This window comes from Lissotriton vulgaris, chromosome 3_1, assembly GCF_964263255.1.
Source record: "Lissotriton vulgaris chromosome 3_1, aLisVul1.2, whole genome shotgun sequence".
In the NCBI taxonomy this organism is placed as follows: Eukaryota; Metazoa; Chordata; class Amphibia; order Caudata; family Salamandridae; genus Lissotriton; species Lissotriton vulgaris.
The window spans coordinates 1,141,083,549-1,141,095,769 of NC_141689.1; the positions used below are offsets into that span (position 1 = coordinate 1,141,083,549).

The 12,221-nt window shown below is 45.2% G+C and overlaps 1 protein-coding gene across 1 annotated transcript in view; it reads right to left on the reverse strand.

Annotated features, from left to right (window-relative positions):
* LOC147727573 (ovochymase-2-like) overlaps positions 1-12,221 on the reverse strand; it is a 455,363-nt gene that overhangs the window by 92,997 nt on the left and 350,145 nt on the right. The window contains exon 20 of the mRNA XM_086961618.1: positions 9,245-9,427. Within this exon, the coding sequence (XP_086817744.1) occupies positions 9,245-9,427 (183 nt within the window). The remainder of the gene's footprint in view (positions 1-9,244; positions 9,428-12,221) is intronic.

The following is a 12,221-nucleotide window of genomic DNA, read 5'->3' on the forward strand; positions in this document are numbered from 1 at the left end:
CTACCATCTTGCAATAATCATGAATACATACATGAATATATAAGGCATGATAAAAGAGTGTGCATACTCCTGTGATGCCGAGCTAAGAATTCCTCTAGGATTTAGTCTAACCCCATTACCTGGAGTGAGAGAGTGTGGGTCCCCGTCTGGTCTCGAGTTGGACACCCCACAAGGGATGTGTTAGACCACTGTCAGCTGAAGCGTCTGCAAACCTCAGCGTCTCTGGGCAGTGTGTCGGCTTGGAAGTCTTGGTTCCTTCTGTTTAACCCTAGCAAGATGTGCTGTATTTATACACTAAAGTATCTAGGATTCCTTTAGTACCTTGTTACTTGTATTAGTCATTGTTGGATTTGAGGATGAAGTATGGGATGAACCATGTACGTAGATATTATACAGGTGTGTGTAGCCGCTGCATGGTTTCCAAGAACCCCCATAAATATTCATTCATACTGTATGAGTCCATTGATGAAGTTATGGGACGCTATTGTTCAGGAAAAACCCTCCTTCTGCACCCAGGACTAGAACTAGGTAAAGGTTCAATCCTAAAGGCTTGTGACTGTGTAGTATAAGGGAGGTAATGTAGGTGAAGGTGTATGATATTACCCGTGCCTATATTAGGGTACCTATATGGAACATAACAGTGGTGTATTAACATCTGAACCTCTCTACATATTCCACGTTAAGAATTTAATCAAGGTTCACATAGTGTAAGCCTTTGGTTCAAATCTATAAATAAATATTGGAGTTGATTGTAGCAACTCCAGCAGTGCCTTATAAGTATCTCCATTGATACACTGCCCAACATATCAAAATTGTAAGAATTCTTCGCTTGCCGCCTCCTACACCAATATCATGAATTGGTAAATTATCTCAAACCCTGCCACATAACTTGATCGTACCTTGACTCAACTGGGCCATCCTTGATAGCCGTGAATAAATGTCTCCACCATGATAGCAACCAGGTGCCAATGTCAACTTCTTCCAGGCATTATTAACAATCGGCTTTAGCCTTCCTCAGCACATACGAATCATTCTGAAAAAGCTACTACAAGATGTAGTTTGGGGCAGCCCCAATATTGCTTTCAGTCTTCAATAACTCTATGTTTCTGCTATCTCACAAAACTGTACCTAATAAGAGCTGGTGTTTGCCAGTGCTCAGCACTGACATTTAATTCTCGAACACCAGCACTCATGAAAGTACCCGCATGGTGGAGCTGAATATATACTTCTGAGATGAGCACATCAGAGTGTTCAGCTACTCCACATATAGTAACAATTCATAATACCAGAGTGTCCAGGCCATTATTTGAGCATTAAGTGGCCTGGAATAGTCCAAATTGTTACAGTTGACGGCGTGATCATTAGAAGTGTTGGTGGCAGCATTTGGCAGTGTTGGCAGTGCCAATGGGCAGTGGAAGCTGTAGTGGTCTACAGAAACATACCTTGGGTCCTGGCACTTTTTTTTTTACAAATTAAAGAGCTGCCTCAGAGACTGCCCCTCTTGTTGTGGTGGTCTTACATCCCATGCAGGGTGTCAATCTCGAGACCAAGATGGGGTCCCACTGTCTCTCACTTCAGGAAATAGGGTCGACTTTATCCTAGAGGGATTCTTGGCTGTTACACCTACATACATGCTAGGGACATTTAGGAACATTTAGTTAGGGTTGCATCGTAGGAGTACGCATTTTTATTGTCATGTATTTTTATACCTGCCTGTATTCATTGTTTTAGCACTATGGTAGGAATCTACCATCCATTAACTCTATTGGTGCTTAGAATCATTTATATCTGTTACTGTCTAATGGTTGTTTCAGCACATCTATTGTACACTAGAATGAATCTGGTTCAATAAATGCTAATTGAAAACATCCCCTCAGTTTATTCTGTGTTTCTCTCTAAGACAAAATTAGCATGAGTGACTGAACGAAAAGTACTGCACCGTTTCCACGATCCCCGAGTTGTCATTCTCTCCTTGGTCAGAGGAGTTTACAGTGGCACTGTGAGCTAGCTGGTATACAGTTGAACATACCCGGTGCAGGTGTCTGGGAGCAGTCTGGACACCAATCCCACAGTCTATGTTGTCTTAACACGCAGATCCTATATAGGTTTTTAGGAAATACACAACAGCTCATATACATCAGGGTAAAACAGGCCTAAGTTGTTCGCTGCTCATTAGTCGCCACTTCAGTGGGGCTTCAGAAAGTCAGAGGACAGCTAGACGGGTAATGCCCTTGAAGTCTGGTGCTGGAGATGATCCCCCAGTGATCACTCATCCTCCCAGCCTCTATGGGAAGGCCATTGTCGTCCCAAGTGGAGGTACGCTAGAGTACCTCTGTATATACCTAGGACTACAGTGCATTCCCAGAATAACACCATGTGTGTGTCTTGATTCCACAACTAGAGATAAGCAGGGTCTCTATTGCCTCACTGATGTTTTTGGAGCCCATATCGAGCTGTGATTACTTTCGCGTGTACACAGCAGGATGATGCAGTTTAGTGTCTTGCCTTGGGGAGCGACATTAAAAGTCAGCCATATTGGCTTTGGTGCACTCGCTCCCACAGCTCGATGGGTAGTTAGTTAGCCCAAGTTAGGATTTATGATTAAGTCTACTGTCTGTTGTCAATAATAGTGCTCTGAACCATCTAGTATTGCTGTGTGGAAACTGGTGTGATACAACTTCAGTGCTGCAGCTCTGGATGATTTTTCCCTGAGTAACACTAGCAAAGGCGATTTTGTGCGCTTAAGTCTTGTAGGTAAGAAATCAAAGCACATGTGGGTGAGAACTATAAGGATATATAGCAAAGTGATGCCATTTTTTAACAGTAGTGCATGGGAATTAAATATCCTTACATGCTTGGGCTGGTGTCAATTCTTAAGCAGAGTTGCTTCATAAGCCAATTTCCCTACCCAACACTAGACACACATAAGAAATAATAATGTTCCTTTTGATGCACGCCCTTAGGTTTTCACTGCCATAGGTATACTTGCTGCAAGAAGACCCTTTTTTTAAAAAACCTTTTATTTAGGATTTGTCATATAGTCCAACATTACAGCTCGACAATCACATAGCAAGTCGCAGTTATTCGTCATTTACCTCTCTTGGAAATCGTCGCATTTGTAACTCAGTGAATACATCTATCACATAATGCATACACTTGTTATTGATTACATATCCAGGTACAGTACATTGAAACTTAATTGAAACACCAGATATACATTCCTGCTACCAGACAGCAGTAGGCCGATCACGTTTGTAGTTGGTCCCACCCTCCATATAGCAGACTGACACCAGCCTGGGAAAGCGCTCTCAGGGCGTCAGGGGGATAAACATGAATCACATAACAATTACGCATCATTTGTGGGAGTGATGTCCATTCCACCCGCGTCCTGCAGAAGACGGTAGCTCTGAAGAAGACCCCATATGTTCTTAGGTCTGGAGGCTCTTGGAAGCATTTCAGCACACGTGGATGTTTGCTCTTGACAATATAAGAGGTCTGTCAACCAATCCTTGAACTTTGGGGCTCGCCCCCTACCCCATCTGCAGGACGCCCTACATTTAGCTAGTAACGGTGACATATCAAGGAATTCCCGATATGTTTTGGGTATCTGCGCAGTATAACCCAGTAGCGACATCTTGGGGTCCCTCTTCTGTATACTATCAATCATTTTCTCAAGTGCCTCATAAACCTGTCCCAAAAACTCCTGTACCGCTGAGTATTCCCATGCCAAATGCAGAAATCCCGCCCCAGGTCTCCCGCACCTCTCGCATCTATCATTATCTGTCAGCTTAAATCGATATTTTTTGACGGGCGTGTAGTAAAGGCGTTGCAAGAATTTATAATGTATCACCCTTAATCTGCAGCTGGCAGAGATTTGTGAAGTTTGGATACAACGTCAGTTACTTCATGTCCCAATTCTTCACTCCAGTGTGTACGGGCCGAGCTAGGAATGCCCTTTTGCTGTGCGCATATGCAGCTATATAACCCTGATACCAAAGCCTAGCATGCGGTGCAGTGGTTCAAGGTTCTCTGGCTCCTGGGGGAAGTCTGGGACAACTGCCCTCACCCCTTGCCTCAATCGTACGTATAGGAATACATCCAGTGGCGTAGGCTGTATTCCTTGAAATAAGTGGTCTAAGGAGCGGAACTCTCCTTCATGGAAAAGGTATCACCATGTGGCGACATGGATTTGTTTGCATAAATTCTGGAACCCTTTTTCTTGCAGTAATGTCATAGCTGGAGGGAATGTCAATGGAAGTCATGAGGAGTACAGGAGGGGCGCAGAAAGGAGATTGGTTATATGATTCCATGCATCGACTGTGCCTGTGACCGTTGTGGGTGGTGTCCCATAGGGACGAGCAGGGCCATGTATGATGCTGTTCAGTGGGACAGGATCTGCGAGCCAGTCCTCAGCAGCCTCCTGCGGCATATATTTAATGGGATATATCCAATAATATGCATACTGAGCTTGTGCGCTTACATAATAAACTTCGAAGTCTGGGATATCGAAACCCCCTTGATCGTATAGTCTCGTAAGTATGGACCATTTAAGCCGTGGTTGATTTCCTCCCCAAAGTAACCTAAGCAGTTCAGTGCGCAGGGTTTTAAAAAAATAGGACCCAGGGTGATAGGGTATATTAAAAACAGATAGAGGAATTGAGGGAGCACAATAATTTTTATGAGAGAGGCTCTACCCGCAAACGAAAGAGGCCAAGAAATCCAGAGAGTGACATTGCTGGCTAGGCGCATGATAGCTGTACCATAATTGAGCCGCAACGTTTCTTCCCTGTCTCTGGTCACATGTATGCCCAGGTACCGGAGGTCCAAGTCACACCACTCCAATGGAAAATCAAGCTGAAATTTGGGGACCGCTGGTGTGAGAGGCAAAATCTGTGACTTCCTCCAGTTAATGTTAACACCAGACAATCTGACAAATACTATAAACTCTCTTAGAAGAGGATTGATGTTTTGTTGGGGGTCCCTAATGTATAATGTTACATCATCAGCATATAAAGAAATAAGGATTTGACACAAACAACAGCGGAACGCCTTATCCTGGTGATATTGACGAAGTCTGGAGGCTAGCGATTCAATTGCTATGTCGAATAATAGTGGGGACAACGGGCATCCTTATCGGGTGCCCCTCGAGATGGAGAATGCGGGGATATATGCCCGTTTATCAATACCTTGGCTGTGGGTTGGTGGTATAACAATCTAATCCAAGAGATTGCTTTTTCTTCCTGCCCCTCCCTAAGACCTAAAAAACAAACTAATACAGTAAGTGTCTCAAACCCATTCCAGAATAGATCCGAAAAAGAGACAAACAAAAACAAAATCAACATAAGACAAGTAGTGGGGTACACCCAATTGGGGAAGTTCTGCTGGGTGGCCCACGGATACCTCTCTCCTTTCCAGGAGGCCTGCGTCGCTGAGCAAGTCCCTGAAGAAGCTTCAAGGGTGTCCGGCGATTCATCAGGTCCATGTCCTGTCTGGTTGTATTGTCATCTCTGTAATTGCGCTTCCCGAGCACAGTGGAGCACATCTTGTGGTCTTCAGTTAAGAGGCATCATTGCTGTATTAATGTTGAATTGGCAAGAGTTAACAGCGAACGCCCCAGAAAAGCTCATTCCACATCCGATGAGTGTGCCCCTGGTGAGACGTCATGTGGGGTTTACATATTCTTTTGCCTCTTGAGCTTCTTGAGGAAATCTTCCGCCTGCTGTGGCTTTGTGAATATTGTCTGAGTGCACTGGTGCGTAATTCAGAGGCACGCCCGGTAAAGTGAGGCATAATCTATATGAGCCTGCCTCAATTTTTGTTTTACGGCGAGGAATTTGCGCCGCTTCTCCTGGACATGCATTGTAAAATCAGGGAACATAGAAAAGGGCACCCCTTTGTAATGTAATTGCTTTTTCTCCCTGGCCACCCGTAAAGCTGTGTCCCTGTCTCTATAATTCAAGAGACATGCGATGATAGGTCTGGGTGCGCTTCCAGGGGTAGGTCGCGGTCCAAGGGAGCGATGAGCTCTTTCAACGATGAAGTGAGGGGATAGTAATTCCGCTCCAACCACTGTGATCAGCAGCTATTCGATATACTCCTCCATCTTGGCCGTATTTGTGCTCTCCGGTATTCCCAAGATGCAACATTGTTCCTTCTACTTCTCACTTCTATGTCCTCATTCTTGGCAGCTTTAAGCTATAACAGCTTATCCATCTGCGTTACTGTACTTTTCATTTGGGCCGCGGGGTCTCCTGCCTCTGAGATGCGTTGCTCAGCGTCCTTTATACATGTCCCATGTCCGTCGATTTTGCGAACTGTTGCATCCATACACGTCATCAATGTGTCCATCTTGTCCGCAATAGTTGCAAATCCTTGCCGCACCTCAGAGAGGATAGATTTCACATCTTCGCCTGGTTCTGTTGACTGGTCTTGCTGTGACCCTTCTGCCCCATTTTCCGTTTCCACCAACTGTTGGCGTGTGCTCTTCTTTGCCTCGAAGGTAAGTCGTAGTTTGCTCGTGTCCGGCTTCCCCATTGTGATTCGTGCAGCTGTCTTGAGTTGCAATTGCTGACCTAGAGTGTAAGTTGAAGCAGTATGGCGCTCACATTCAGTGGAGCACTCTGGACTTTTATTCTTTGGTGCAGCGTGATTCCAAGTGTGCAGCGTGATTTCCTATCTGTGGGAAGGGAGCCTGTAATGCGAACTGCTACCAGAGTCCAATGCCTGCAATCCGTACCTGTCAGCGTTTGCGGTGCGTCTCTGTTATGGGACAGCGGGCTGTGATCCTCTCCATCCTGTCCCAATGACTGGTAATACTCATGTTATAGGCCCCACTCTCGCTGTCCGGCCCACAGCTCGCTCAGCTGAAGGCAGCGGTTATGCAGGATCTCACAGGTGCCAGTCACCCTTGCCTCTTTGTCTGGGCACCTTACAAGACATGCAGTATAGCGCTCCCGACCCAGTGTCTCTGCCGATTGGGGAGTATTCTGTTTGTTTTCTGTCACTCAAGGCCGTCCCACCATCCACGCTGTCTGCAGGGCCGATGCGACGTCTTCCCCATACATCCCCCTTGTATCTCCTCAGCACAATGTGTGCGTATGGGTGCCATGCTTATCTCTGTGCAATTCGCGGCTCAATCAATAAAGTGCTGTCCCAGGGTAGACTTACTTCACCTTTCTCACCACCATGTCACTGCGCCGGCCTATATGCCTCGTGGGCGACGTGACGCTTGCATGCCCACCGCGTCCCATCCACAGTACCAGGATGATCCGGGAGGCAGCCTGCTCGGAGCTGCACAATGCCGTCAACCGCCACAGTTCTCCCCGGGCGCCACCAAATCCAGCTCTGCTTGCACTTTGTTTAGCTGCAATGTCCCACTCTATCTCGGGCAAAAAGCATCGTCAGGACATAGGATAATTAAAGAATATTAGCCGAACTGCAGGAGCCTCACACAATGGCGGCCATTCCGCTCATGTGCCACCTATCGCCCCCCCTGCTGCAAGAAGACCCTTGTGTAATATATCCATTCACACCAGAGAACGATGGTGGTGGAGGATGTCTGAAATGCAAGGGCTTACAGATGAGCCGCCCTTAATATATGGAAATTTGAGTGTGAAGGAATCAGTTGTCCAAGGGGGTTGCACTTAGGTAATGTGAGTTGCCAGGCTGGTGTAATGACCCATACTGTATTAAAACATACAATGCACTGTAAAGCCAAAAGGTGGCACCTTGTTAGCTTACTGCCTTTGCCAATGTTTATTGCCAATGGAGTTCATCATCAGAAAAAAGCTGATGCTGTGCAGTATTGGCAAAAAAAACCCCCACAAAAAACAAAGAGAAAAAAAGGCGCAATTACGTTACCGCTGTATGCACACTCATGCTTTACCAACCATGCATATGTTTACCTACTCAATTACTTGGGTGTAATTTTCTTTTTAATTTTCCGATCCAGATTCACCCTGTACCATGTAAATATGCTCTTTATTTTCAATAAAAAATTACTGAAATTAAAAAAAATGATGGTCACCACTAACTAAAAATAAATGAGAAATCTTGTTGCAAAACGGCTTTTCACCTTTGGCAGTGAACAGCGTCCAGGCAGCAAATGGGAGTGGATGGGCAGGTAGGAGTTGGGAAGGAGTGGGTGAGGAGGGAGAAGCAATAGGAGGTGGGCAGACCTTTTTGTACTGTAGAAAGACCAGGCAGAAATGGTAGCTGCAAGGCCCGCCAAAAACGAAAAAGATTTTAAGGCCTGCAAGGGATAGGGGAGCAACAGAGGAGCGGGTGTGGGGTGTTTGAAAGCGAAACAAGTGGGAAAGTATTTAGGGGAAGCAGCACAAGGGAGAAAGCACAAAAGCACCTATACTCTCATGGAGTGCTTAGTGAAAATAGAAAACATAGGTCTAAATGTAAGCAGTGGAAGGAACAAGTCAGCCAATCAAAAGGATGGCAATCATGCCAGGCTCCAGGGGAGGGACAAACACAGGGCAAGCCAGGCAAACCATCAAATAAGAAGCAAGCAAACAAGAGTGACAATAAAGCAAAAAAGTATGTAATGGGTGGCTGGAAGTTTTTAATAGAGCCCACAAAAGCCTGTCTGGTAGGCGAGATTAAAAAAGTATCTCACTTTAACTCATGCAACCCCTGCATATAGGTAATTATGTAGGGCACGTAAGCGACTAGTATGCATGAAAAATCGGAAAAATGTTAACGGTTGTCTTTCGTCTCTGTAGAAACACAGTGAAGAGAACACCCTACCTGGCAGCATCCGGTGATATGTGTCCAGTGGCGGCCAATTGCAAGTAAGTGTGGTGGGAAAGTGGGGCGGGGAGCTGTGTGGGTGGGGTGCTGTAAGTGACAAATAACGGAATAGCAGAAATATATAAATAAAACCACCTACCTTGGGCTTGCCGCATCGCCGAATCAGCAATGTGGCGAGCTCAAGGTAAGTGTTTTTATTTATTTTATTTTCACTCTTCCATCATTTGTCACTTCCATCCCCCACCCGCGCCCCACTGCGCTTACCTGCAGGGCCCGCCAATGTATGTGGTTCAACTAGGATGAATACATAAGGACTACCGGAAAATGCATCTTGCCAATGATCAGGTTGGCAAAAAGTCCCATTGAAAGAGATAGGCTGCACTGTGCCTGGATACTATGAATTGTTAGTGCAATAATCATACATGTTTCTCTCTCTAATACCCTCTCTCGTTTTGTTTCTCTCTCCACCCAGTGCTATGCTTACCAATGGTAATGTTGTCCCAGGGATTAGAAGGCTTTGGCGGTAATGTTGGGAATACGTTGGGATCGGTCGTCCAGTAGCCGCGGAAGCCTTTGTACTGGGTGTCTCTGCTGCTAAAGAACCTGATGACTGCTCCATTTGCAGGTGTGATGATGACTGGTGGGAGCAGAAATCCGCAGAATTTACCTGCAATAATTTTGAATTACATCATCAGATCTGTAATGCTCAGACGCTTACGGACAATATTCATGGATATAATATCTAAAAATGAAATTACAGAATCGCTTTCGCTGAAGATTTCTTTTTTCTTAGTTCACTTAAAATCTCACGGTAAAAGTTTGGATATATGGCAGCAATTGCCATTGAGGGGAGGCCACTGGGGCCTATTCACAAACAATGTTTTGTAGTAAATTTTCTACAACTACAAAAGCAGCTACAAAATGCTATTCACAAACCTATGGGCCCGATTCACAGAATGAACTTAAGACTCAATCCTAAACTTACTACTGTTTTGGTATTCACAGATGGCACTTACTACTTTTGGTATTCACAGAATGAACTTACTCATTTCGGTATTCACAGAAGTTAGGACTCCTAACTTTAGGCCTCCTAAATGCCTTCTGTGAATACCGAAAATCCTAAAATTACGATTTTTCTCAATTAAGTAGTAGTAAAGTTAGAACTACTAACTTTAGGACTCCTAAATGCCTTCTGTGAATACAGAAAGTCTTAAAATTAGGATTTTTCTCAATTTAGTAGTAGTAAAGTTAGGAGTCCTAACTTTACTACTACTAAATTGAGAAAAATCCTAATTTTAAGACTTTCGGTATCCACAGAAGGCATTTAGGAGTCCTAAAGTTAGGAGTCCTAACTTCTGTGAATACCGAAATGAGTAAGTTCATTCTGTGAATACCAAAAGTAGTAAGTGCATTCTATGAATGCCAAAAGTAGTAAGTTCATTCTGTGAATACCAAAAGTAGTAAGTGCAATCTGTGAATACCAAAACAGTAGTAAGTTTAGGATTGAGTCTTAAATTCATTCTGTGAATCGGGCCCTGTGTGTGGATTTTCCGCCTCTGCCTCTCCAATACTTATATTTAAGGAGATCTTTGCCATGTGTTCAGTTCTCCTATTCCCCCCCTTGAGGAATCTCCGTATTCGGGACGGATTCTCTATCCTGAGTGTGCAAATCTCCTATTCACTGTCAGACGTAAAATTCAGTTGTAAATTACATGTAGTAACTATGCAGTCATAAAGTGTGGTTATTCTGACTCCACAATGAAAATCGAGGGGGTGGAGACAAGTAAGTCTATGCTTTTGAGTAACTTTACACTCAGATTTTGTGTGTAGCCAAAAGTAGCAAAGTTATTCAAAATTGTAAGAGTAAATTACACAAGTAAATTTACTCACAAATGTAAGTTAACTTTATGAATTACCCCGACTCTTTTCCTTTCAATTTGTTGCTTGCAGTGATTATAACCTTATTCTAATTTGTGAGCAAACAATCACACGCCTGGTACCTGTAATCCGAGGAGTTAAGTCATTTGGCTTGTGAGAAGTTGGCCTGGTATATAATGCTCACTAATTCTAGTGATCACTTTGTACCATGCCAAGCAACCCTTATGATGATTGGTTGTAATTCAACCTTGTAGACCAGTTATCCTAGTGGTAACGTGGACAAAGCAGTCTTAGGCTAAACTCTGAAAGGCATGTGAAGCCAGCTGTATTACCATACACAACCCCCTGGAGTACCAAATGAAAGGACACCACACAGATATATATTGAAAATATATATTTAGATTTATTAACTAAAAGTATCCCCTGGACTCTTTATGAGCACAGAAGCACAAGCGTTAAATCACAAGACAGTTTAAAATATACAAAAGTTGCACAATATGGATGAGCCCTAGGGGCCACCTAAACCATATACTAAGAAAGTGGTATAAGAGATACCAAACGGAAAGGGAACAGGCCTAGGGCCTTGGGAATCGCTGGAGCTATTCGAGACTAGCAGTGACTAAGTCGGAAAAGGCCCGCGGGACTCGGGTGCAGTGTTCAAAGTGCACGCACTTTCCAATGTAAAGTCTGTGGTGCGTAAAAAGTACAAAGTTAGATAGTTTGGAACCTTCCGAGTGACCTATAAAGCTGAAACTTAAGACACAGGCCCTTGAGATGTGTACCAGTGTAGGAACACTGGCGGAGCTGAGTTACCTCACCCACAGGAAGCGGGTGCACAGGGTCGAAGTAGTGTCGGGTTTCGTCACGCTGGTCGATGGTGCTTGGAGCTGAAGATGCTGCAGGCGGCTCGATGTGAAGAGTTCCGGTGGATCCAAGGATGGATATGAAGTTGTGAAGACCTGAAAGCAGAGGGGACAATGTTCAAAGTCACTAGCCAGTGACTACCGTGGAACCAGATTGGAACCAGGCGATGTCGGGTGCAAACAGGCGTTGAGGTGTAGCTTCTCTCTGCAGCCACGTGGACACCGGGGATTGAGGACGTCCAGGAGTCGGTCACAAGCTGTCCTACGCAGGCTTCTCGCTGTTGGCGGTGTCGGCAACTTGATCAGAGCAAACAGGCCTTGGCTAATGCAAGCCACGCAGGAATCGAAAGATGCTTAACACTCGGACCAGCAAGGTCAGAGCGAGTGCTCCTTTTCACAGGAGCTTGGGCAAGTCTGGAGCAACCAGACCCGCAGTGTAGTTTGTCGGTTTCGTCGCCAAGATGGCCGCTGACCACGTGGCTAGTGGCCGGGATGGCGCGTTGAGTGGCTCAATGCAAAAGGGCCCCACGCAGATAGTGGAGAGGCTGGGGGGCTGATCTTCGGTGCAAGGGCTGCTCGGTGGTGAGGGTTCTCAGTCCCCAAAGCACAACGTCGAGGATGCCTCAGATGCTGCGCAGTCAGCTTTTCAAGTGTCTTCCAAGATGTCCGGTCCCACGTCACTCGGTGCCTCCACGGGTCCCTTCTTTGTAGGGACTGTGG